The following is a 27,382-nucleotide window of genomic DNA, read 5'->3' as shown; positions in this document are numbered from 1 at the left end:
ATCGGGTAGTGACCGTAGTGACAGTGGCAGCAGGGTGGCAGTAATGCAACATTACGGATGCGAGCTGCCGTTAAAGACACCGTAGAAACAGCAGCAGAAGAAGACGAAGCAGAAGCAGAATAAGAAGAAGCAGAAGAAGAAGTCAGTGAAAGTGCGTTCAATCTTTTGATATCACTAAATGTATAATATACTGGATTAGAAGATAACAGAGGAGCCTTTTATTAATATATATTGAGAGCTAATAAGTATTTGACTAAAGCTAACGTTACACGCCTATCAGTAACCTACAACAAGACATACACACCTAACATATTATACTTTATCGTAGATTAATCGTTCGCTATTAACGTTACGACACAAGTATCGTATGAAATGCACAATTGTTTTTTTCTTTGCTATAAAACACTAACTTAATCTGCTATATTAAGCGTTAGCTTGAGGAAACAATGTGTCTTGTATCTAGGGTGACATGTAACTTAATTGAGGCTAGTTAAGTATTCTGACATTCTGCTTTTTGTTTAGTTAATGGATGGGTTTCATGTTTTAGTTTGAAAGACAGGTTAATGTGGATTATTTGTCAACGATTTGTTAGGTTATCAACCCGCTTTACGTCCCCCAATGTATCTAATACCCCGCTAACGGTGGGTTAACTGTTTACTGTTAGCATACAGCTAACAGCTGTCACTGTTAGCTCATTGCTAAATACGAGCTAACTGTATTTTAAATGGTAGCTACAACACCGAGATGAGCTGTAAATGTTCTTCGCGGATTCTGTTGGAAAAGCCTAACAAATTAAGTCGTTTTTCTTATACGCAAAACTCTCCATGATCTCAAATGAAGGCTGTGTTACTTAAATTAACTTTCTGTTTTCCAGTTCGCTAACATCACACACAAGCACTTTTTCTACCAACGTGCTGCTTAGCCGATCACTCGCCAAGCTTGGATATGATGTATACGTGCACTATAGTGTTTGGAGGGTGCTTTATGTACTTGCTTTCAATGACAACTTTTTTTTTAATGTTATTCTATAAACTACTGACTATTTATCTGTGTTGGAACTCAAGAAACACTGGAATGGAATGGCTGCCATACATGTAGAGATTGAGATTTAAGGAACATTTGGCCTCTTATTTTTTTTCCAGAGCTGTATGTTTAGGACGGCAATAAGAGACATTGATGCATTCCGAAATCAGAAGTGCATAATGTGTTTTATTTATATTGAAACCAAAATAAATATGATCCATAGCTTTCCATAAATAAGGTCATATTTGTTGATGAATAATTAAGTCGGGGTGATCTGGGTGATATTTACTAACATGATTACTATTATCGGATTGTGGGCCACACATCATCAAATTCCCTTGTTTTCTAGGTAACTTAGCATCTTGTCATAAACAGATCTCACACTAAAATACGCTATACTTTCACCAGTGGCGAACCGTCAGGGCCTTCAAGGTATTCAGAGAATACCCTGGATAAAACAAAAAAAAAAATCGATTTAATTATGTAAATAAAATGAATAAATGAGAATCTCATCTGTGTTGTTGATCTGTAATATTACAGTGTTACGTTGATTTGTTTGCCCTTCTCGGACCATGCACTATGCATTTCAGTGGTTTTGTGTTAGAAAAGAAAAAAATGCCTTTTATTTTAGAATGTCCTTTTACTTTTATACAGGTGCTGTCCTGATTTTATAAAAATAACTGAGACTTGAACGGAACAAGAATCCACTGTTCCCCTCCCTGACCTCCTGTTCCTGACCCTCTATGAAACACATCTCCAACCATGAATGAAGTAAATATAATCAGAGAGGGATGGCTTCACAAAAGAGGTAAGGAGGAAGAGAAACCGTAAGATGTCATTCACACTCGGTCTACCTGTATCTTAAATCTAAAACTATTAACAGATCTAGCGTAACAAGTTATCTTAAAATGACAGATATGTTCCTATTGATTGTTGTTATTGTTATAATTGCATCCCATTTTTGACCCAGGTGAATATATCAAAACATGGAGGCCGAGGTACTTCATCCTGAAAAATGACGGTTCCTTCATTGGCTACAAAGAGAAGCCTGATCTTAACGACCAGATTTCACCTCCCCTCAACAATTTCTCAGTGGCAGGTCAGTTCTCCAGATGGTAAAACATCACTCCGAACGCCATTGCTTTCTACTCAAAGCTAGAAAGCTGTTTTGAGTTCCAAACAGCTCTATCATCAGCAGTTTCTGTTAATATCCTCATTGTGTTCTTCACAGAGTGTCAGTTAATGAAGACTGAAAGACCCCGGCCTAACACATTTGTAATCCGTTGCCTACAGTGGACCACTGTCATTGAACGCACCTTTTACGTGGACAGTAATGAGGAGAGGTAAGAACAGGGTAAAATATATGTCAAGCAAGCTGACATTTTGTGCAAAGAATATTGGGAAAACGTTTCAAGTGATTCATCAAATGGCATTCAGCTGCATTTGTGTGTCAAGCACTCTGCAATACTTGTTGTATTTGTTTGATGTAATGCCTGACAATATTTGGGATTTTTGCCTGTCAGAGAAGAGTGGATGCGTGCAATCCAGTCGGTGGCAAATAGTCTGAAGATGCGAGAACAGGAGGAGGAGGAACCAATGGATCTGTTTGGCTCACCCAGCGAAAGCAGCCTGGAGGAGATGGAGTTGTCTCTGACCAAGAACGGCTCCAAAGTGGTGAGAGGATCAGATCAGAGTTTCCATTAGAATTTTTTTTTGCCGGTCAAGATGTCCGTTAAATTTTAAATCTTCCGGACAAAAGGAGAAAAGTGCCGGTCAAAGGTCTTCTTTGTTATTTATTGAGCTTTAAAACAAATTGATAACGACTCTATATAATAATATAAGAATAATAAACGGAGCCTCTCTTTTCCTCTCCTGACAGCCCTTCAGTTATACTCCTAAACAATAAGCGTTGCTTGGCAACGGGGTGTGGCGGCAAAGTATAGCGCAGCATTATGCATTTGTTTACAGGGGGGTCAAAATGTCTCCGTCAGGAGGATAAATATATTTTTCGACATTAAATGTTAGACATTAGAATTGACTCTTCTTGTCTTTCACATCAGTGGCGCAACAGATGCGGTATTGCGGTAAGGGAAAATTATTCTGACCGGACATTTTGACCGGAGAGATTTAGATTTGCCGTTTTTCCGCATATTTTACCTGTTTTAGTCCGGTAATTACCGACTAACGGAAACTCTGGATCAGATGTGTGTTTTAAACATATTGAGCTAAAGTTTCAGATCAGTAGTTTACTGCCTTTTTATTTAAGGAGTTTTTAAATTAGCAGTCCATCTCCAGACAGTTTTCCGTTACATAAGATTAAAATGTGAGATTTTTCAGTTTTAATCAGTACCGTGCAGCTCAATAAGAAAAACAACTAGAAAATGCATTTCCTGCTGAAAATGTGTGCGAATGCTGTAAGCTGCGCAAATTTGTTGCTGAATTTAGCATGCAAATGCAGTAAGGAGGATACAGGAAAATCTATAGGGCTTTTATTTTTTCAGTGATGCAAATTATTCGCTTTTCGGCGCCTCCCGCTTTTTTAAAGCTGATTTGGGTGACTTGTGTAATTTGTTTGGGAGGTGGGGGGGGTCCGTATGTCCGTACGTCAGTCAGTCCGACTGACAACTTCTCACTTCAAAAAAGAAGAAATCTAGACCGCAAAATAATTTAACAAGCGAGTGCCTTTTTTTCCTGGCCAAGGACAGGTTCCTTGAACACAACACGAGCGTAACGTGTCTTCACCATAGTTCTTCACGTATATAGAGGTTTCTCAATACTCTAATTTCCCCTCCTCGACTCCTCAGTCCTCCGGTTGTGACCCGGAAATGGATTTAAGCGCGCCATGTTGAAGGACATTTCATTTCTCTAAATGCACATCGAGGACCGAGCATCGAGCATCAAGGAGGCTCTCTGGAGGAGCTCTAACCGAGGAGACACTGATGGGTGCTCCACGGCTCCTCCACGGATGCATTTCCGGGAACGGTGGAAGCGTTACGCACGGCCGGACTTATCTCAGCCAACAGCTCTGCATGCATCCCCTGGATATTATTTTAGTAACCGCTTGAACGGCGACGCAATATTTACAGTGAGAACAGCTGTGAGGTCCGTGCAGAAAGCAGAGCAGTGTGTAAAATATATATCATTCAGTATAACAGGCCTCTCTGTATTTGTATGCTGTAGTTTAGTAGATATCTACAAACAAGGAGTCGATATTTTTCTAAGACCATTTAGTGCTTCACATAATAAAATACACAACGGCTGTAGCCTGATTATGCTTTAGGAGCTGTAAGTGTGTGGTACAGACTGTACAACACACACACACCTACACACTGTACCACAGTGTGTAGGTGTGTGTGTTGTACAATGCGTAGATGCAATTAATTTTTTTTATTCTATTTTATACCAATCATATTATTTCATCCAAAACATACAAAATAAATCAAAATTGGTTGGCATAAGGTCTCAGCCTCTCGTGCACAGAGAAAGTTACAGGTTGTGCGCCAATAGGAAGTGGAGCACACAGGAGACAACCGTTTAATCGCAGACTGTTATGTTTGTGGGGGAATGGCAGTGCATACATTATTTGAGATATATTTCGAACTCGGACTTCATTTGAAGGACATTGCGGCCAGGGGTGTAGAGCTATTTTTTCATTTGTAAAGCCTCCTTCACTTGATGAAATGGCTGCAGCATCAGGAGGCAACCTCTGAGAAGTGTAGCACCAACGCGTACACACCGCCTTCACTGCAGGCTGCTACGTTTCAACCACACACACCTCTACAAACACACACATCGAACGGCCCGATTATTCCCCCTATTACTCGTTGTATGAAGGAAATGTCCGGTCACAAAGGCGCATGATGTGTGTGTGTGTATGTGCTCTGCTCAGCTCCGCTGTTTGTGTGTATGTTCGGTGTGTTTGTGTGTGTCCAACAACGGCATTTGTTTTCAAATTACCAAGAACAGTAATTTACACATCTGGTCAACTCCATAGGTATGTGAGTGTTCCCAAAAGAAGTTAGTTTAATCTTAATCTCGATGTAGGGCTAAATGCTGTCGGAGTGCACCGGAACGAACGCCCCGGTATGACGTTATTATTGCTGGCAAACAAGCCCAGGGGTCTCACTTACATATTTCAGTTATATCAATATGTGCACAGTGGTCCTAATTTGTTTTAATTGTATCCTGTTTTTAAACTGTGTTCATATGTTTTGGATGCATATTGGTATTTCTTCAGGCTGTTAAATACAATTAGCCTCTGTTGCCACCTGCTGGTGAGTAAATATTCAAATCAGTTAAAATTGACAACCGGTCCGCAATTTTTTTTAATGTATCTGCCGGTCCTTGGCACAATAAAGGTTGGAGCCCCTGGACTAGAGTGCTGACGGAGAGCACCGGAACGCCGCTCCAGCTCTTCAAATATTGCAGTACCCATAAGGAGCCGTACACACCGCAGTGTTTGCGTGGCTTTCTTTAGTTGTAAGCACAGTGGCGATCTGTTATTATTAGCATCTGGTTAGCTAGCTATTCTAACGAATTTAAAGAGCTTTTCTACAACCAGGTGGAAGAGAGCTCTCTCAAATAACCTCAGTGAGGTTAAGGCACACCTTGATATGATCATTATAGTTATTAATGAGACATTAGAGACTAAATGAAAAACAGGTATAAAATACTATATGACAGACTCTCATTTCAGTAATCCAAATACCAAATTGGTTTATATTTAATTAGAAGAGTACCTTTATATAGTTAGAGAAATATTTTCATTATCAGTTGTAAAACAACAACAAACTATCAAGTGCAGGAAGAATGGTGTTTGTCAAGGTCCTGAAATTATGATCCAAATGACTCTGTTGAAGGGTGTATATTCTCAGACCTTTTTTTAAAAATTAAATTAAATTTGCAGACATTTTCACAAAAGTATTTCAAATCCTTATTCCTAGTGAACTTTCTGACCGGCCTTGTTTACATTTCAGACGATGAGTGACTTTGAGTACCTGAAGCTTCTTGGAAAGGGGACGTTTGGGAAGGTGATTCTGGTCAAAGAGAAGTCTACCAGTGTACATTATGCCATGAAAATACTGCGCAAAGAGGTCATCATAGCCAAGGTAAGTGTGTGTGTGTGTGTGTGTGTGTGTTTTTTTTTGGAGAGTGTCATGGTTGAAAGGGTGAGATGGAGGGGGATGCGCAGCCCCTGTACAATGTGTGACATCTTAACAGTAGCAAATGTGTATTGTGGAAACCGTTGACAGATCTTAAGCTCAGGGGAATGTCGGCCCTGCACTAAAATGATCAACGTTGTTCCCTGGTTGTGCCCTGGTTACCCTGGAAAATTGGGCACTTGTGCTGTTAGAAAAGTTCAGGTGTTCAGAGCAGAGCTCCCTGTCGGAGCGGCAGAGCTTGATGTGCAGTGAACTAGCTAACTAGCATACATTGTGACTATCTGCTAACTTTAGCTTTAGCCTTCGTTTTCTAATCGTTTTTTTCATAGGCTATAAACAGGGGTGGTAGAAGTACTCAGGTCTTGTACTTGAGTAAAAGTAGAAGTACTCGGATGTTGTACTTGAGTAAAAGTAGAAGTACTCAGATCTTCTACTTGAGTAAAACTAGAAGTACTCAGATCTTCTACTTGAGTAAAAATAGAAGTACTCAGATCTTTTACTTGAGTAAAAGTAGAAGTACCAGAGTGTAGGAATATTCTGTTACAAGTAAAAGTCCTGCAAGCAAAATGTTACTCAAGTAGAAGTACAAAAGTATTATCATCAAAATGTACTTAAAGTAGCCACATTAAAAGTAGTCATTTTGCAGATTGGTGCTTTTCAGAATAATATATATGATTATGTTTTATAATGATTGATCATGAAAGTGTTCTCAAAGCTGGTAAAGGTGCAGCTACACTGAACAAAAATATAAATGCAACACTTTTGTTTGTGCTCCCATTTTTCATGAAATGAACTCAAAGATCTAAAACATTTTCTATATACACAAAATAACAATTTCTCTCAAACATTGTTCACAAATCTGAAAAAATCTGTGATAGTGAGCACTTCTCCTTTGCAGAGATAATCCATCCCACCTCACAGGTGTGGCATATCAAGATGCTTATTAGACAGCGTGATTATTCAGGGTGTCCGCGGGGTCTTAAAAAGTATTAAAAGTTGATAAATCAATTTAGCGAAAATTAAGGCTATTAAAAAGTATTAAACGGCATTTTCCAAGGTATTAAGAAGGTCCACAGCAACGACAACATGAAACACCCTTTAATTTACTGAAACGACATGTCGGAAACCCCCTCAAGGCGGCCCCATGCATAGCGCGCCGTAAAATGCTGCTTCTTATTTTAAGTTTCGTTGCCTTGCTCCGCTCTGTGGGGAGGAGGGGAGGGGAGAGAGTCTGTCGATGGGGATCAAAGCTGTCCAGTCCCACATGCTAAATGCTAGCCAGAAAGCCGCGGCGTTTAGGTCCCGACTCTCCCGATGGCCAATCCCTGCCTCCCCTGACTGTACGTCGCTGACACACCGACCGTGGGTCAGTGACATTTTATATTTTCAAAATGGCGAAAAAATAAAAATGAAACAGCAAGTCAGTTTCAACATTTTCTGAGTGAATTCAAATATGTATTTTTCATTTGTGCATGTGCCCACTGAAAAAGGTAACACTATAAGGCATTTTTATGCATTTCATTGATACACCCCTTGAAAATGTCATTTGGCAAAACAAGGCTATTTTCCATATGATATTAAAATCAATGACAATGACACAGTCACAGATAGTGAAAAATGTAATTATTGATCTATAAGGAATCTATATCCAGGTATAACATTTTCACAGCAAAACTACAAATATTAAATATTTTGTCTTTTAAGGTAATAGCTTTTCATCCGTCAACATTTTTTTCCTACATTATTCCAGTACAGGTAAAAATGCTTTCAAATCATATGAAACCTCTTATTATAATTAAATTAACTTTATTAATTTAATTGTTTATGTCAAGTAACACACTATTTTATATATTTGTTGTAAAATTCATTGTTTTACTGTATGACGTCTTTCGTTTTACTGAATGACATACTGCAATATGCCATTGCACATAGATCCAATAACTGGATTTAGTCCTACATTTAAAAAAAGGATACCAAAGACTTTATAATTGAACTTTACATTTATTGACATCAAAAAACAGACTCAGTCTCATAACATCGTTCTCCATTCTCTTAACACAATAATGATGTCAAATATGAACCAGTAAGTATCTGATTAAAGTTTCTTTTTTATTACTACAACAGAATAATAACAACTCCTGTTTTTATTTCAGCTGCTATCAACAGGTACGTGAAGAGGCAACAATAGCGGCAATTCGGTTTTTCTTATTGCATATGAAATATATAATTTAACATTGTTTTATTGCAATTTATACTTTACTAAATAATGAACTCATTAGTGTTAAGAAATACACAGTACCACTGAAGGCTGGTCAGTGTTATTTACTGACTGTTTCAGACTGATAAGAACTTATCCCAGTCATCAGCTGACAATTTGGAGCTTCTACTAGAAGATGGTTCTGGTTCTGAGATAAGCGTTTTCACATCTGATTGAAAGTAATAGATGACATCGGGATTTTGGGGCCATGCAAAGCAATTCTTTCTGCCAGACTGTTGCATACAGGACACCTCAACGTCATCACCAACTGCCTTCAGGACTTGCCCTACAAATAGCTTTTTGTCATAAGACACTATTACCATCTTTCCAACCATGTCATCAGATTCTGAAATGGTGGTGGAGGGTGTAGCTGTTTTGGCATGAAAGTCTACCTCAGAGGGTGATTCACATTCACAGGTAAGTCCCATTCGATGGCAAAAACAGGACACATCTCTAAACATGATCTTCCCTGCGGTGTTTGCAGTTACCTGGTGAATATTCAAGGTGCCTTTAACAACCGGCACGTCATTCGGCAAAGCCTCATCCACTCTGGTGATGTCATCTTCGGATACCCAGTAGAATTTTACATTTGAATTCGATTTTTCCAGAAAGGAAAACAAATCTTGAGGCTGCTGAATATCACTTCCTTGCAACACAAATGCATCAGCACCTCTCTTGACTGAACCACCAATACCGTCTGGTGCACCCTTTCCATGGGCCTTCTCTGAGAAGTTCCATGTTATCTCTTTAATGCCTCTAAGGAAAGGCATGGTACACATCAAGTAGAAATTCTTTCGGTTTCTGTACTGGGTGAGTGGGCCGTCACTCATGAAGTGCACTGTAGTTATCCCTGTATTGGATAGGACCTCATCCAACACAGGTTTCAGATGTCCCCATACTGCCCGTTCGTCATGTCGGAGGGAGTCGGAAATGGTGGCATAGGCTTGAGATTTCCCAGCTGTGTAGACCATGCATGTGTGAACTGTTGCCTGTTTTCTACTACCCCCAAAATGAAAAGACTGGACCTCAACATTCAGCTTACAGGCATAATTTTCAGAAAAGTCCATATGGACTACAGCCTCATGGTCTTGGAGGCTGTTCTTGAGGGCCCTGCACTGTTCCACTTGATGGATCCATATGTACTGGTGCTTTGCCAGTGCGTCCAGCTTTTCATTAAAGCTTTTCAGGAGATCCTCCCATGTTCCTGTTACAGCTTTCTTCACAAAATGGGAATAGGTTTTTCCCTCCGAGCAGACCCTCTCTCTCTGCCATTGGTGCCATGTAATCTGCTCAGTGTTTTGGGGGATGGCTGATTCAATGTCGGAGTTGCAACACTTTGCACACTGCCTGAACATGCATTTTTTGTTTTTCAAATTACACACTATTTGAGAGAGTGTCTCCGAAATGTTTTTGCTTCCTAAAATGACAATTTGATGTAATTTGTCAATGAGAATCTTGACATTCTCATGATCAATGCACGCACAGGTGTTGCGGTCACTTGCCTTTGGCTCTGTGACATAAAATGGACGCAGACGGACAAACTGCCTGTAGGATATGGAATGTGCCACTCCTACCTCCGTCTTGTACTCTGAGTGAAGCTCTCTAAGAGACTTGGTAAGAACACGCCGCTGTTCCTTGACCTTATTTTTAGTGACAGTGTCCTTCTTTCCTGGTAAAAGACGACTGTTTTCATCACGTGTGAGAAATTCAATCACACTTCTTCTTCTTTCTGGACCTTTTCTGAACACTTTTGGTCGATACTTTTCATTCACTGCTTTATGTTTTGCTCTATTCAGTCTCTGTACTTTCTTGCGGAAGGCATCTGCTCTTCTTTTTTCTCTTAAAAGTTGCTTTCTTAACTCTTCTATTTCCTCCCTCAGTTTCCTGGTACGGTTTTCACTTCGATGGCTGGAGTTTTTTTTCTTGCTTGACATTCAAATCTGTGACACATGGTACCACACATGGAAAAGGTGTAATCATCTCAAATTTAGGAGCAAAATGTAAACTTACCTTCAACTTGGGCAGTCTTCAAGGGTCCTCTGAGTGATGTCATCACATGTGGCCTGACTAAAGTCATGTGACTATAGTTCAAAATGGCCTCTGAACTTTTTTTTACCGAATGACATACAGGAAAATGTTTCTTTGCGGAACAAAGTCTTTTAGATATTTCTTTATGTTTTTAAAGGTGCATCTTATCAAAACTTTAAAATGTTTATCAAGAGACTTGAACAAATATGCCGCATAGAATAGTTCATGATTTTAAATTATTTTCATCATTTTACAAACAATTGTCTTCATTGACTTTAAGTGAGAACCGTTTTACCGAATGACATCTTACCACTTTAATACTAGAAAAATCACCCAATTTAGTATTATTTACACTATTTACGAATAGTGGTCAGTAAAGTGATGTGAGATTAATGCCTTCATACAATATTTAACTATTTTTATATAACAATATAAAGTTAACTGCTTGTGGAAACAGATATCTAGGCGTCACGTCACTGACCCCGCTGCAGTGCAGGCTCTCTGCACGGAGGAGCTGCGGAGTCCGGGTGATGCTGCTCCTCCAAGGAAGAGACACACGTTCACTAAGCCAAACTATATCCGGTCACAGAGATCTGCTATTTTAAAGTAAAGTCAACACATATCGACCCTAAATATAGTCTATATTAAGAACGAGAAAAGTCTTAACATATATATCGTTTTTTGTAAACATATGACAAATGTGTGAGGGTGATGACGTCAGAGCATCGTCCTATGCCCCGGACAGCCCCAGCCCAATTTAACCCCTGGGTATTTGTGAGGGAGCTCCTATGGCATTACCCCGCTGAAGCTAACCAAAGTTTAATATATTTCATAGTTCAAAGTTTTGTCAATTGTTTTGTTTATTGGTCAAATACTGGTTTCTGAGGAGTTTTACTGGAATGAAAGAGCACAGAGTCTACAGAAGCAACAAAGCAGCATACTGCATTAAGCCTGACCTTCACAGAGAGGTTGAAGTTCATGTGGAGAGGAGGCTTCAGTAGTCTGTCTGCACTCTGTTTAGTTGTGCTATCTTACAATCAATATAGTAAATGTGAGGTAAAGTGTGTTGCCAATGTAACCGGTTAGAACTCGAAGTTGCGATGAGGTCTTAAAACGTATGGAAAGGGTCTTAAAAAAGGTCTTAAAAGGTATTAAATTTGACTTCAGGATTCCTGCATATACCCTGTTATTGCACAGGTGTGCAATAATCAACAATAAAAGGCCACTCTGAAACCTGCAGTTTTGCTTTATTGGGGGGGTCTGGGGGGGTCCGAAAACCAGTCAGGTTTAACCCTAACTCTAACCCTAACATGCCACTCACATGTTAGGGTTAGAGTTAGGGTTAAACCTGACTGGTTTTCGGACCTCCCCAATAAAGTAAAACTGCACGTTTCAGAGTGGCCTTTTATTGTTTTATGGTGCCATGTTGATTGTTAGGTCAAGAGTGGGACAATCTTTTCCCGGAAGGAAAAGCAGTTCAGTCTTGTCTCTTATGATGCTATGCTGGGGTTTGCTGATTAGTAGCAGAATAAAGTAAGGGACTACTACAGTATTTATTATGTACCTTCCTGTACCCCAGTTTGTTTGTATATTTGGACACTTTACACTTAACAGAGATCATGTCAAACAAGATGGATAGCAATTTGATGCCTCTCTTCCCTTTACATAAATCTTAACCTTTTCATCTTGTTTGTTTTCAGTATTACTGAAAATTATGTTTTTGTTGGCAGGATGAAGTGGCACATACAGTTACAGAAAGCAGAGTGTTACAAAACACAAGACACCCCTTCCTAACGGTAAGGACCTTTAGGGTCACAAATGACACAATGAATAAAGCATGTAAATGCAGTACCGGGCCTCTCAGAATGGGCAGTCAGCTCTGTTTTGATCTTCTTCATCAGCCAAATTGTCCTCAGGTTAGTCTGAAATTGCTTGCTGAGAGACATGTTTCACCGCGGTTCTAATTTGTATGAATAGTGAATTGTTCTCACTCCGTGTCTTGTGCCACATTGTGTTATATTGTAGCAATAGTATTGGTGTAGTACAAGACCTAAATCCAGAATTAAAATAATTTATTTCCAATTGATGAATGGATTGCCATGACCTCTGTTTTTAGAAACCTAGCAACAGTTGACAGAGAAGAATTTTGATAAAACTGCCGATAGAGAAAGTTGCGAACACAACATGACCAAAGTACAGTATCCTGGATGATATTTTATAGGGAAGTTGGTCTATATTGGCAGCATGCCATTGGCGACAGGCCACATTAGTTTTATTCGCCTTTGTAGATTTTTAATTGCTTTTTATTCAGAAACAGAAATTCCTCACCAATCATTTTTGTCCGCAGACACTGAAGTATGCCTTCCAAACTCATGATCGACTCTGTTTTGTAATGGAATACGCCAATGGAGGAGAGGTGAGACTTCACATACGCGTGTCAAAGTCACATGGAGATTTGATGTCACAGTGTGCCCTGCCTATTGAAACAGAGCTTCTCTATAAGGTGTTTCACTCTGTGCTCTCATTTGTTTCAGCTCTTCTTCCACCTGTCCCGGGAAAGAGTGTTCACAGAAGACCGGGCGCGCTTCTACGGTGCTGAAATTGTCTCGGCACTCGAGTACCTCCATTCACGTGATGTTGTTTACCGTGATCTAAAGGTAAATACTCCAATCAGTTCTAAAATGTACAGTATTTATGCATGGTTTATAACATGACTTTAGAGAAGATAATGTGATGAAGGATTCTCATTTTAGATTTAACTATCAAAGTTTAGACAATTTAATAAATAAGCTTTTAGTTTTGTCCATGTTGATTATCAATTAAAAATAATCCAAAGACCTTTATTTCATAATCATCTTGTGGGTTGAATTTTTTTTTCTTATATATGTTTTTCTCTTAAAATGGCATGAATCTATGTAGAAATGTGTCTCTGGAAGATGGAATGAGCATTTCCTCCTGAAGGGATATCGTTTTTTTAATTTCAATTCTGTGTCCGTTGCACATTGTATGGCCAGATTTGATCAATGTGCATCAATATACTTTGTGATGCTCCTTATTATATATAGTTTAATAATAACCCTAAACAATGAATCTATAGCTGGCTACTCGGTTCTGATTGACTGCAGGGTATCCATCAACCCCTGATAAAGTCATTTTCTAAGTAGGTAAAAATGGTTAACCCTATTTAATAATGCACTGGCTGTGCGAAAATAAGTAACCATGACAACACCTACAGTTGCAATCCAAATTATTCAACCCCCATTGGACATTAGGTTTATTGGCAACACATATAATTTCTCAGCTGTTTGCTATAAACAAATTACAAAATAACTGTTTAAGTAGTTCAATGTAACTAATATGACAGGTTTTTTTTTTTAATCCAAATTGAACACAAAATGCTACTTTTAATGACTACTGCAGTCTCAAAATTGGTGCAACTAATACAGGGCTTCATTAGTTCAGGTGTGCTTGAGACAGAACACATAAATACATGGACTGGCTCTGGGTTTGTTGAGTGACCTTCGATTGCATGTTAGAAAAATAATTGTTCAAAAAGTTCAGAGAAGAGGTAATTGCCTTGCACAAGGAAAAGGATAATTTTTTTGGGAAAATTACTGAATGTTCCTAGAGATATAGTTGGAAGCATACTTCGCACATTCAAAGTTAAAGGAACAGTGGCTACACTACCTGGACGTGGCAGAAAGACTTGGTGTCAGCACGCACTGAGGTTTCAGTTTGCACAGTAAGGCGCATACTAATCACTGAAGGGCTCCATGCCGCAACCCAAGACGTACAACACTACTGATCCAAAAGAACAAGAAATGGAAGATTCTAGAGTGGCCGTCACATTCACCGGACTTAAACCCCATATAAAATCTCTGGTGGGAGTTGAAGAAGGCGGTTGCAAAACCCAAGAATATTGCTGAACTCTAGGCCATAGTCCATGAGAAAGGGGCTAAGATTCCTTGTGAACACGTGTCTGGCTATGCCTCACATTTGCAGCAGGTCAGAACAGCAAAAGGGTGCTCTACTAAGTTCTGAAGATGCTTGTCATGAAGGGGTTGAACAATTTTGAGGCTGTAGTAGTAATTTAAAGTAGCATTTTGTGTTGAATTTGGATAAAAACCTCTGTAATATTAGTTACATTGAACTACTTAAACCGTTATTGTGTCATTTGTTTATAGCAAACAGCTTAGAAATGGTTGATTTTGTCAATAAATCTAATGTATAATGTGTTGAATAGTTTTGTTTGCAACTGCATTCTAAAATATATCTTAAATGAGTAACCACAGCAACATGTGGTTACAATTTGTCGTGACACATTAAAAAACGGTGTCGATCCAAAAAGATTGTGGTGTTATAGGATCTCAGCACAGTGCACACCTGTCTAACTGAAAACTACAACATTATTAGCCATGTCAATTAATTTTTCGCGCTGTTGGTCAACAGGTGTCAGTGATTTTGCATTGACTCAATTAAAGAGCCTGTGACACGATTTTCCCCCATCATCCAAACCCATCAATTTGAGTAAATATTGTCCACTTGAAAACCGTTACTGAACTGATTTTGGATATTTGTACTTTGATAACCATTAATCTGCCCTTCAATGTTGACCATTTCCTGGATCTTCTCGGGGATTCTTCAAGTCCCGCCAAATTATGGGTGACGTCAATGCGGGCACAGCGCTCCAGCTGCACCGTTCAGGATCCCAGCATCTGCATGTAAACGCACGATGGCGCACACAGCAGCAAGCTCAGACAGCGATGACAGTTTAATTTTGAACGTGTCTGAGAGCTCATATGAGGCTGAAGGATCGGTTTATTTTGTATCTGTTAGAAGTTTAGGAATTAGGTGCGTCAATATGGGCGATCATACGGTCATGTAGCCAGTGGTGGACTGGGACTAAAAATCAGCCCGGGACTCTCGACCGGCCCACTTCGGTACCACTAGTAAATTGTCAACGGGGGGAGTGGGGGATGTGCTTGTGACTTATCCGACCGGCCCACTTCGGTACCGGCCCATCGGGTTTCGTCCCGATGGCCAGTCCGCCACTGCAGCCAGCCCAGCCCACGGAAACTGTCAACGGGGGGAGCCTCGCTGCGGGGAAACGGTGGACCTAGTGTCCCGATCGGAGTGGGAATAATAATAATAATAATAATAATAATAATAATCCGTGCATTTTATCCATTAATTTCCCCAACATTGTGGTAAAAAAAAAAACCACGTTTAATCCATGTTGGTTTACTACTACAACCAGTGGTGTAGTGGGGATGTTTTTACTGGGTGGACGGGGTGGTGGGTGGACGGGAGACACTATGGACGCGCTCGTGAACTGTCAACGGGGGGGGGGGCTTGGGGACCTCTGTGTCGCCTGTCAGCGCAATTTACATGATGCCGTTTAGACAATATAATAATAAAGGGCGGTGCCGGCTGTCAGTGAACCGATCCGGCCTTTCTGGGCGACTATCACTCAAATGCGGGACATAGTCTCAATGTGTGGGACGCGGGACAAATAATAAAAATGCTGTGTGTGCAGTCCCGCACAGTGCGGGACACCTGGTCACCCTACACACAGTTCTGCCCCTCACACACACACGCTTCAAATCAAGTTGCATAAATGCTTGAGCTACGTTTTTATTATAATTACTGTGAAATCTGCCTATTATGTTTTCGTCATTATTACAACAAACACACACTTGCAACTGATAACACTGGCAATGATTTTAGATGTATTAGACTATTAAAAAAAGAAATCATGCTTCAAATAAGTGGGGGTACGGCGTACCCCCGCGTCCAACGCCCACTACACCACTGACTGCAACTACAAAAAGCTAAGGTTTGTTTTATCATCAGGAAATGCAGACCGGCTCAAACAAAAGATTTTTAAATCATCATCCTCACGATCATTTAATGTATCATATGTTCGCCGAATTGACATGAAAGCACTAATAAATGTAGTTTCATCCACTTGAGTTTACAAAAATAATCGATTTGTTTTTATATCACATCCGACGGGAGGAAATTCAGCAGCTCTCACTACCGATTTTTAATCCTAATTTAATCATCATCTTCACCACGATCGTTTATGTTCGCCGAATTGACATGAAAGCACTGACAAATATGAATATACTGTAGTCAACTTCATTAAAACGTTATTAACGTGCCTAAACTCAGTAATTCACCATTTCTACGCATGACAACACACTTTGTCCGTGTTTGGCTCTCTCGCCGCACAGTGAAGCGTTCCCGCATTGACGTCACTTCCGGCTTCCCCCAAAACCTCAAAATGAGTCGAAGGAATTTTCCCGCGATGTTCGAAATTATTGATATTTATCGGAACGGTATCGCTTTTTCTTTTTTAAACTGACGGTTCGAGATTACTAGTAGCCCACTATTTCATTGCACAACAGTTGTTGGGTTCGTGTCACAGGCTCTTTAAGATGTAATCAAAACATGATGAATTCTAAGCCCAAAATTGTGCATTATATAAATGATCATATCATTTAGATCTGATGTGTTTGTCATTTTACTCTGTCAGCTGGAGAATCTGATGCTGGATAAAGACGGCCACGTAAAAATCACTGATTTTGGCCTTTGTAAGGAGGGCATTACCCCTGATGCTACCATGAAAACCTTTTGTGGTACTCCTGAATATCTGGCTCCTGAGGTAAGGTACTGACATGTTCAACATGTGCCACCCATCTAGAGTTGAACCTCCACACAACCACTACATGCATTATATTAACTACCATAATTACTTAAGGAGCATTTGCGGCAGATATACATTCATTACCCACATATTATTGGGGGAGGAGGGGTAAGATCACCCAATAGTGGCTCATGTTGTTCTTTATGCAAGGAATTAAGTACAATAAGAAAAGTACAATGAAAAACATCTACCCTAGTTTCAGAGTGTCTCCTTTTAAATGTAATTCATAAGAATGCATCTATAACCAAAGGCCCTGATATTTTTATGATTTCTTTGAAATTGAAAGATGGGGGGTATCTCATAGCCAGAGATGGGGTCGTTACTAAAAAAAAGTAATATATTACATATTATTAAAAAAAAAATAATAATATTTTACACTACTTCGTTACTCTCTACATAAACTCGTTACTTTACTCGTTACTTTACACTACTCCGTTACCGACAAAAGTAATATTATTACACACCCAACTCTGCTCATAGCTATGAAAAATCTACGGTGCCGTTCTGTGATTCTACAGATTCTACAGATGACCAGTCAGCCACTGCTCACAAGCTTGTTAAGATCCAAAGCTTTAGTGCGTTTTGAATCAATGCTGAGTACAGCCAAACTTGACAGTCTCTCCTCTGTCATTGTAGACCGAATGCTTCTCGTTTTTAGGCGGCGGAAGTGACGTAATCTGCCACCCAGGACAAGAGACGAGCATGTTAAATGTATTATTTTCGTTTGCAGGTATAACATTTAAGTTATAACAATCATAATTTGTGGATTAATTTCATTATGATATTTGAGTTTGTTTCAGATTAACTTTTGTATTTGATGTTGCAATTTCGCAGTATGAGGCAAAAAAAATGTTTTGTATAGGTATGGCCCTACAATATATTTTTCCAATATAGCATAATAGGTCCACTTTAAGTGGGGGGTGGACCTATCATCCTCTAGGGCAGGGGTTCCCAAAGTGGGGGTCGCGAGATGATTACAAAATAAAAATGGAAAATTAAAAAAATAATAATTATAAAATAAAATTGATTTTTTTTTTTTAGAATGATTATTAATAATAACGTTTGCATAGACATTTTCAGGGGCGGACTAGCCATCTGTATAATTTCCCCGCAACGAGGCTCCCCCTTTGACAATCCACTAGCGCAGTGTTTGTGCGGAAAACTGAAATTAATTCACAAGCACCCCCCCCCCGTCGACAGGGGGTCGCCAGTCTCTGGCACTGTTATTTTGGGGGTTGCGGGCTGAAAAGTTTGGGAACCCCTGCTCTAGAGGGTTTGCTCCCCCGGGAAGATTTTTTTTTAAATATTGAACTTAAAAGCATCAATCTGGTGCACTTCGAGGGCAACATTAAGAGATCTATGGATACATCTCTCAACACCCATATGAAAGAGAACTAGAAACTGTTTTTTATTTTTATTTATGGATATTTTACAAATCGCTCCCCTTTTTAAAAATGTAATCTTGTTTTACTGTCATATAGTATTTTATACCTGTTTTTCATGTATTCTCTTATTTTGTTATAACTATAATTATCATATAAAGGTGTGCCTTTACATCACTGAGCTGAGGTTATCAGCCTCTCAGTCTGACAGGAGAGAGCTCTCTTCCACCTGGTTGTAGAAAAAGCTCCTTATATCCGTGAGCATAGCTAGCTAACCAGATGCTAACAACAACAACCCCGTTACCGGTGCGCTCTCTCTCTCACTCACACAAAATATGCTTGTGCCACACACACACATACAGCCGAGATTGAATGACACACAGAGACCCAGAAGTAGTTGTTCTGTCGATGACGTCATTGTATGATCAGTATGACAAATGAACAGATACCACTGGGCTTACAACTAAAGGAACAGCCACGCAAAAACCGCGGCATGTGTACAGCTCCTTATGGGTACTGCAATTTGAAGTGCTGGAGAGGCGTTCCGGTGCGTTCCGTCAGCATTAAACTCCTGGACGTGACCTGACATATACCACGTGATGACACGTTATGCTCGTGTTGTGTTCAAGGAACCTGACCTTGGCCAGAAAAAACAGACAGTCACTTGTTTAATTTTTGTAAATTGTAAATGAGGCGAAAAAGCAGTACTTTTGAGTAAAAGCTGAAGGCTTAAATGTATCATTGGAACACCTCAGTTCATGACTCTACTGTAGTCAAAACATTAATTAGTTAAGTGACGTTTATATTTATATACAACCGTCTGAAAACTCAAAATCACCTCTCACTGTGATTGTTGTGCTTTGTAATCAGGCAAATGTCTGTTTCTCAGGTCCTAGAAGACAATGATTATGGCCGGGCGGTGGACTGGTGGGGGCTGGGTGTAGTCATGTATGAGATGATGTGTGGCCGCCTGCCTTTCTACAACCAGGACCATGAGCGTCTGTTTGAGCTCATCCTCATGGAGGAGATCCGTTTCCCCAGGAATCTGTCTCCAGAGTCCAAGGCACTCCTGGCCGGCCTGCTGAAGAAGGACCCCAAACAGAGGTAATGAACCCGGCTCTTCCTCTCACTTCACTTTGGAGTTGCCTACTTAAATCTTACATGATATTGTTTGGACTGACAGGTTGGGTGGCGGTCCCAATGATGCCAAAGAAGTAATGAGTCACAAGTTTTTCATTACCATCAACTGGCAGGATGTGGTACAGAAAAAGGTAAGACACTCTGGAGCTGAGCTTGGCTTTTTAGTCACAGAAACAGAGCATTTACTTGCCTATGATTTTAGACACTTTAAACTCCGATTTCTGCTCTGATTCTGATCAGTTAAAGAAATGCTCACATTCTGAACCGTGCTGCTGCGTACAGAAATACTGAGCAGATTTAAATCATCTCTTTGGCTTAGGATTGATTAAAAAAATGTATTCTATATATTAGCTGGATGTCTGACATGCTTATAAAGCATTGTCTTTTTTATCTTCTCCCCTTCCTGCGTAAGCTCACACCACTATTCAGACCGCAGGTGACTTCGGAGACGGACACGCGGTACTTTGATGATGAGTTCACAGCGCAGACCATCACGCTCACCCCCCCGGACAAGTGTATGTATGACTGAACCTGTTCCCATGGTGACACTCAGAGTTCTTGACTTGAATGTACCACTGACTTGTGAGGCCTTGTTCTTCCAGATCACAGCTTGGACTGCGAGGAACCTGGCCAACAAGCACATTTCCCCCAGTTCTCCTACTCTGCTAGCATCAGAGAGTGATAGCATCTCACACACACACACACACACACACACACACACACACACACACACACACACACACACACACACACACACACTCGTCAGGATCTAAGTGCCTCGGCTGGCAGCCATATTGTTCTATAGTAAATCTCTTCGTCCACACTATGGGCAGAGCCTGGCCACACTGGCTGTACTGCATCAAACTGGACTTCAGTACCTGACAGTCATCAGCACAATGTCCTATCAACAACTACTGCTGCTTTTACAAACTGTAAATCATTTTTAACACTCTCCTTTTATAGTCTTTATGGAAGCCATACAGTTTTCTTCTCTGTTTCAAGTGCTTTTCTTTAGAAATAGCTTTGACGGCTGGTTAAAGACAAGGTTGGAAGCAGTGGGAGTTTGTCCTTTTTTTTTTTGTAGGCAAGTGTGTAGGCAAGTGTGTGCTTTTATCTTTTTTTCCTTTTCATGTTTCAGAAAATAGGGGACATCAAAATCAAATTGAATCACATCAGTTTAGTGGAATTGATTGTGTTAGCGTAGGAGGCTTGAATGTGACTTCATACACTGATTGCCCGATCTGCATCAGAACAACGCATTGATAATTCCATTTATATGTTCAAAGTGTCTCTTGGTGGATAAAAGCTCTGGGTGTTAGAGACAGGCTTTCCTTTGTGGCTGTATGAAATGAAAAAAACACATCACCTGCATAAATTGGCTCTTAAAATATGGTCTTTGTTAATAGATCATATGTGACATCAATTGGTGGGAATTGAGAATACCTTAATGCAAAAAGGTGTATGTTATATTTTTAATCAAGTTCTATTTTATGGATTACACTTTTTATGATAAGCAAAAGACAAACCATGCAGGTGATTTAAGGGACTTAATGAGCATTTAGTGATTTAAGCAGACCTAACCTTTTTTTATTTATTTTTTCAATGAACTATGTTCATACTGTGGCTGAGAGCTTCCTGGATCCGGGTAGTGCTTGGAAATATGTGCATTGCATCAAGTAACAAATCCGTATCTTCATTCAAAAATGAATAGCCCTATTGACTTCTTCTGTGATTATAAATCTATAACAGTATAATAGATTTATACTATTTTGTTTTGACAAAGTTCTTGCAAGGCTGCATTCAGACAACATTAAACATTGGAAGACTTCAGCTTTTATTTTGGTTTAATAAGGGACAAAGTAAAGTATTAAAAATGCATTGTATCTGTTCTATAGACGTTAAAATTATTTTTGTAAAAAAACACCCAAAAAATTCATAGCTCTCTCAGAGCACATGTTCAAATGTTCTTAACATTAAAAGTCACATCTGTAATATTTCAAATGTTCTACATCTTGTCTTTGTAGCCTTTCTTTAAAAGTAGTATTTCCTTTAGATTAAAGCTCCACACTTAACCAGTTTCAAAACAGGTTGACAATCCCTACATTTTAATGTCATCCTAGCTAGTGTGTCCATCATCTTTAATGAAATCTTAGTGTGCTGAAAATGTTCCCATGTATCCACACAGCTGTGCTCAGACTGTAGAGGTTTTTGATTTGGACATTTCTTATCTGAAGAGCTAGGACCCTATCCAGTGAGCTGAGTATATCATTAACATGGTCCTTAGAAAGATGCTGTGTTTGAGTGCAATGGTGACCTGAAAGGGTGTCTTTATAATATTTTCAATTCTTTTGATCTATATTTAATATCTGCACATCAAATGATCAAAAGTTATACTGTACTTGAAAATTCAACCAACATTGTATCTTTGCCACGATGTGGAGTCACTAGTTAATTAATTAATGAAGAGCTTTCCTGTTGCTCATGGGACTTTATCACCTGTGTTGCTCTGAAACTATATCACTTCTATTTGTTTCTGTCCTGTTTTTGCTTGTTCTACACCCTCATCCTTCCTGTACCCTGAACCTTCTTCACCTCAAACTCGGAAAAGTCATAATGGTTGAAAGAAATGTACGTGTTTTCAGTTACATATTCTATTCAAATAAATCATTTCTATTTGTCTATGAATGTTGTTTTAAAAGACAAGTTAAATACACATTTTGAACTGTCATAATACAGCCACATGTTTGTGTTCTTTGGACAGAAGTTGCTTTACACAATCATTTGAATCCTGTTACTAATGATACATATTTTCTGGTTTTGATTGACCTACTAACTGTGCCAGAATATTCAGAGATACAACTCTCGACTAAGCTAATTTGCAGGAAAACCACGTTGTTTAAATGATAAGGAAAGTCAGCTGTTGCAGGGCTGTGTAGGACCGAAAGGTGCAGGGATGTCATTCCAGAATTGTTTCCAAGTCCACCCAATCATACTAATGTTCTCTTTCTTAAAAAAGGGACATCACTCCATTATCCAAGTGCTGCCTCAGTCTATTTACAGCAGGGGCGTCCAAACTACGGCTTGGGGGCCAAATGCGACCCACAGGCCATTTTGAATCGGCCCTAGCTAATTAAAAAAGTATAATGAAATATGGCCCACAAATTAAACTTGTGCTTCTTTTGTATTGTAATTCCTAAATATATATGTAAAATATATTACGCAGTATTCATGTCATCCCACTTTCAAATAAATTCAGACAATTCAAGTTGAAAATATTTTCTAACATATCTAAGTTGATGAGAAAAAGCCCAATTACTTATTTAGATAAGAAGCTTGAAATAGACCCTTCACATTTCCTCTTATTATAAGCAATCTGAGGCTTCTATTTTAAGGAATGAACTGCAAACAAGATAAATGAAACCCGATGGAGAGCTGTGATGGAGGCTGTTTTTTTCTTGAAGTATATTCAAGTTTCAATCACAATTTTCCTAAATTGATTGATTGTACTAACTCATAACCTAACTGTTAAAGCACCTCACCTCTAGTGAGTGGCCCAGCCCTTCGTATATTTTTCTGTATGTGGCCCTCGGTGAAAAAAGTTTGGACACCCCTGATCTACAGTGTCAACTAAAATCTCACCTTGACGGCAATTACCTTCATGAACAATGTCAATCTGGTTCACACACTCACCACTGCACTGTAACCGCTCTACTCAAGGTCACCCACCACATTCTGATGCTCCGTGTCCTTAGCGCTGCCTTAGACACCATCAACCATCCTCATCACCCGCCTCCAGTCCTCCATTGGCATGTGAGTGAGAACTCTCGTCACTCGTGTTGAGACCGTGTCACTGTTGGGACTCGTGTTGAGACCGTGTCGCTGTTGGTCCTGTCCTGTTGTCTGCGGAGGCCCACTCCCACCTGTTGAGTGCGGCTGTGCTTGGGTGGTTTCCCCCCGACGGAGACGTTGCGAAGAGACGGAGCGGCTCCACCGGCTGCTGCCTGCTTCCACCTGTCTGGTGTCTGTGGTCTGCGGAGGCCTGCTCCAACTGTGGAGTACGGCTGTGCGGAGAAGGATTTTGCCCCGAGGACGTCGCGGAGAGACGGAGTGGCTCCACGCTTCGGGCTGGGGCCTGCTCCCGTCGGGCGTGTGCTGCTGTGCAGAGGAGGATTTGCCACAGCTGGGGCTTGCTTTTCCACCTTTCCTGGCTGCGGTGTGGCTGAGGAGGAGGGCTCTTGCCCGGGAAACATCGGAGAATGGCACATGTCGTGTTTCTGCTGTGCCTGTTTGCTGTTTTGGACTGTGGGAAGATCTCTAGTAATCCTGAGAGGTCTACTGGATTCGGGTATGTTCTGCTACCCGTGGTGGGCATCCTCTGCGGATGTTCAGTTGTGCTGCACAAACAATTGCCGGTTGCCTTGTCGCGGACAATCTGCTCGACAAAATGTTTGTCTTTTTTGTTTGCCTGCTATGATGGTTCTTCATGACTGCTTCTTAAGCTCTAATCACACTTCAACAGACTTTGCTGTTGATTCTAGAGTAGATGACGGTGTATGTGTGTCGTTTAAGAAGAAAAGATGCCTGTTTTTGTTGTTATTACTGTCAGGAAATGTACAACCTAACCCTGGTCCGCCCAGTAGTAGTAGTCAGATCGCTACTCCTGCTGATTTTAAAGCTAGGAATGGGTTGGGTTTCATCCACTTGAATGTGCGCAGTCTGTTAGGTAAACTAGATTTTGTCCGCATTTGAGCGAGCTCGACTGACGCTGACGTCATTGTTTTATCAGAAACATGGCTAAACAAATCTATTTTGGCCTCTGACATTGCCTTAAATGGTTATAATGTGTATCGTACCGACCGGCCGAATAAAGGTGGTGGCGTTGCCATTTATGTTAAGAATAAGTTCAGTGTAACCACATTACTTTCCAAATCTATCAGTAACTAATTTGAATTTTAGCCATAAATATAGAAGTGGCAAAGGGTCAACAGGTCATGGTAGTGAGTTGTTACAGACCCCCCTCAGCTGTCAAAGAATCCTTGTCTTCACTAGCAAATCTTTTATCACAACTAGACTACAAGGAAATAGTGCTACTTGGAGATTTTACTGGGACTGGTTAACTGCAGTGTCAGAGGATTTAAAAAACCTTTGTATGTCTTTAAATGTTACTCAGATTGTTGACAGTCCTACTCGCCCTAACATTAAGTCCCCTAATAAATCCTCCCTAATTGATCTCATTCTAACTAATGTTCTCCATAAATACTCATCTATGGGAGTATTTGCAAATGATCTGAGTGATCACTGTGTTGTAGCCACAATTAGGGACACTAAGGTTCAAAAGGTTAAACCTCGCATTATCATTAAGAGAGACAAAAAACATTTTGTGGAGCAGGGTTTTGTGCATGATCTGTTTGGGTCTGATTGGGGAAAAATCGATCTGTGTGCTGATGTAGAAACTGCATGGTCTTATTTTTATCTTGGGTTTATGTAGATCATTGATAGACATGCACCCCTGCATACATTTAGAGTAAAGGGACGAGACAATCCTTGGTTTTCTGCTGAACTGTCCAGTCTCCTTCATGAGAGAAACAAGGCTTGGGCAAAGGCTAGGAAATCAGGCTCAGAGGTAGAATGGCTGCGTTTTAGGCAACTAAGAAATAGCTTGACTTCACATATCAAAAGTGCTAAATCAAAATACTACAGTATCTGTCAGTAACCACAAAGAATCTGAATAATCCTGGAAAATTTTGGAAAGCCATTAAATCGTTATCCACCGGTGATATCCGTAATGAGCTACCTGCATGCATTACCACAGCATCTGGCTCTATATCGGACAGTGCTACTATGCTAAATTGCTTCAGAGTGTCCTGTGGTTCTCTATTTGATTCTGTCACTAACTCTGCTTGAGTGAACACTACAGTCTGTGACTCTGAAAAACTTGTGTTGGAAAACCCTTTTTAGTTTTACTCCTTTTACTGTTGATGTTGTTCGTCAAGCTTGAACCAAGTTAGATCCTAAGAAACCGGCTGGCCCGGACAACGTAGAACCTTTCTTTTTAAAGATAGCTGCAGATTTTATTGCTCCACCTTTTACTTCTCTTTTTAACCTCTCCCTCTGCACAAACTCAATTCCAAAATTGTCGAAGTCAGCGTATGTGCTGCCTTTGCTAAAAGGAGGGGAGGCCACCTTATTAAATAACTATAGGCCAATCTCTAAGTTGTCAGTTCTGGCTAAGGTTCTTGAACGCTTAGTGAGTGAACAGGTAAAGGTGTTTTTATGTACAAATGACATCCTGTCTAAACATCAGTCAGGCTTCAGAAAGCAACACAGTACCATCACTGCCACAATGAAAGTGGTGAATGATGTGGCAAGTATTTTAGATAATAAGCAGGGTTGTGCAGCTCTATTTATTGACCTTTCCAAAGCGTTTGACACCGTCGATCATCGCCTCTTAAAGCAGAGGCTAGCCAGTATAGGCATGTCCAGCCATGCAGTAGGGTGGTTTGTGAACTACCTCTCTGAAAGGTCCCAATGTGTTCATTTTGATGTGCTGTCTTCTGAGTGGTTGAACATTGCAAATGGTGTTCCCCAAGGTTCTGTTTTAGGTCCACTTTTATTTTCCATCTCCATCAACAGTTTAGGTGAAAATGTCGATGAAGCTACTTTACATTTTTATGCGGATGATACCGTGATGTACTGTGCAGGTCCCTCCATTAAGGAGGCTGGTGTTAAATTACAGGCTGTTTTTAACATTATTCAGACTCAGCTCTCTGAACTAAAGCTTCTTTTAAATGTTGAGAAAACCAAGGTAATGCTCTTTTCAAAAGCTAAAAAGACACCAGAGCCTGTTTTAGATATTGTAACTACGCAAGGAATAAAACTTGAAGTGGTTACCTGTTACAAATACCTTGGTATCTAGCTTGATGATTGTCTCACTTTTAAACGTCATGTCAATAATCTGCTTAAAAAGCTGAGGGTTAGGCTAGGTTTCTTCTACAGAACAAGTCCTGTTTCTCGCTTGAGGCCAGGAAAAGGCTAGTCACTGTGACCTTTTTACCTGTGCTGTGGACTATGGTGATTTGGTGTATATGAATGCACCTGCCAATTGCCTGGTCAAGTTAGATGCTGCGTATCACAGTGCACTAAGATTTGTGACAAACTGTAAAGCATTAACACATCACTATTCCCTCTATGCAAGGGCTGGTTTGCTTTCACTAAATGTGCGGAGGCTCAGTCACTGGTACATTTTTATATACAAAGCCATGTTCTGGAAACTTCCATCTTATATCTGCTCCCTGATCTCACGGAAAATTGTAAGTGGCTACTGCCTGAGATCGCATGCTGTAGTTTTATTAAATGTGCCAACTGCTAGGACTGTCTTAGGGGGAAAAAAAGGGCTTTTAGATGCGCAGCTCCTGTGTCTTGAAATAGTCTGCAAATTAAATGGAAACTGAACAATCTGGTGCCACTAAATGTTTTTAAAGCTCGGTTGGATGCTACTCAATCGGAAGCTATTGGTACCTGTTTATGTGGATAATTATGTAAATGATGCTGTATGATTTCCTTTTGTTGTTCTATTTATGTTTTTATGTTTCAAGTGGAACTACTTGAGCAGATCTCCCTTGAAAAAGAGATCAATGATCTCAATGGGATTCATCTGTATAAATAAAGATTTGAAATGAAA

General features: G+C 40.0%; 1 protein-coding gene across 3 annotated transcripts; it reads left to right on the top strand.

The window, feature by feature from the left end:
- On the top strand, positions 1 to 27,382 carry LOC307020120 (RAC-beta serine/threonine-protein kinase-like). Of its 3 annotated transcripts, XR_013802776.1 has the most exons (15): positions 3 to 151; positions 1,678 to 1,831; positions 1,994 to 2,122; positions 2,255 to 2,366; positions 2,547 to 2,697; positions 6,000 to 6,131; positions 12,201 to 12,266; positions 12,818 to 12,886; positions 13,005 to 13,127; positions 17,009 to 17,137; positions 19,451 to 19,665; positions 19,745 to 19,832; positions 20,114 to 20,216; positions 20,304 to 22,329; positions 23,419 to 27,382. XR_013802776.1 is itself a non-coding variant. In XM_079651275.1 (14 exons), the coding sequence occupies exons 2-14, from the start codon at positions 1,786 to 1,788 to the stop codon at positions 20,381 to 20,383; spliced, it is 1,443 nt and encodes a 480-aa protein (XP_079507401.1). In that variant the 5' UTR covers positions 1 to 141; positions 1,678 to 1,785; the 3' UTR covers positions 20,384 to 22,386. The 3 variants fall into 3 exon arrangements, 2 of the variants coding, with proteins under 2 accessions (XP_079507401.1, XP_079507400.1); XM_079651275.1 differs by lacking the exon at positions 23,419 to 27,382 and having other exon boundaries at positions 1 to 141; positions 20,304 to 22,386; XM_079651274.1 differs by lacking the exon at positions 23,419 to 27,382 and having other exon boundaries at positions 20,304 to 22,386.

Source organism: Notothenia rossii (assembly GCF_949606895.1).
Source record: "Notothenia rossii genome assembly, chromosome: 9".
Classification (NCBI taxonomy): Eukaryota; Metazoa; Chordata; class Actinopteri; order Perciformes; family Nototheniidae; genus Notothenia; species Notothenia rossii.
This window is presented reverse-complemented; position numbering and strand designations above follow the sequence as displayed.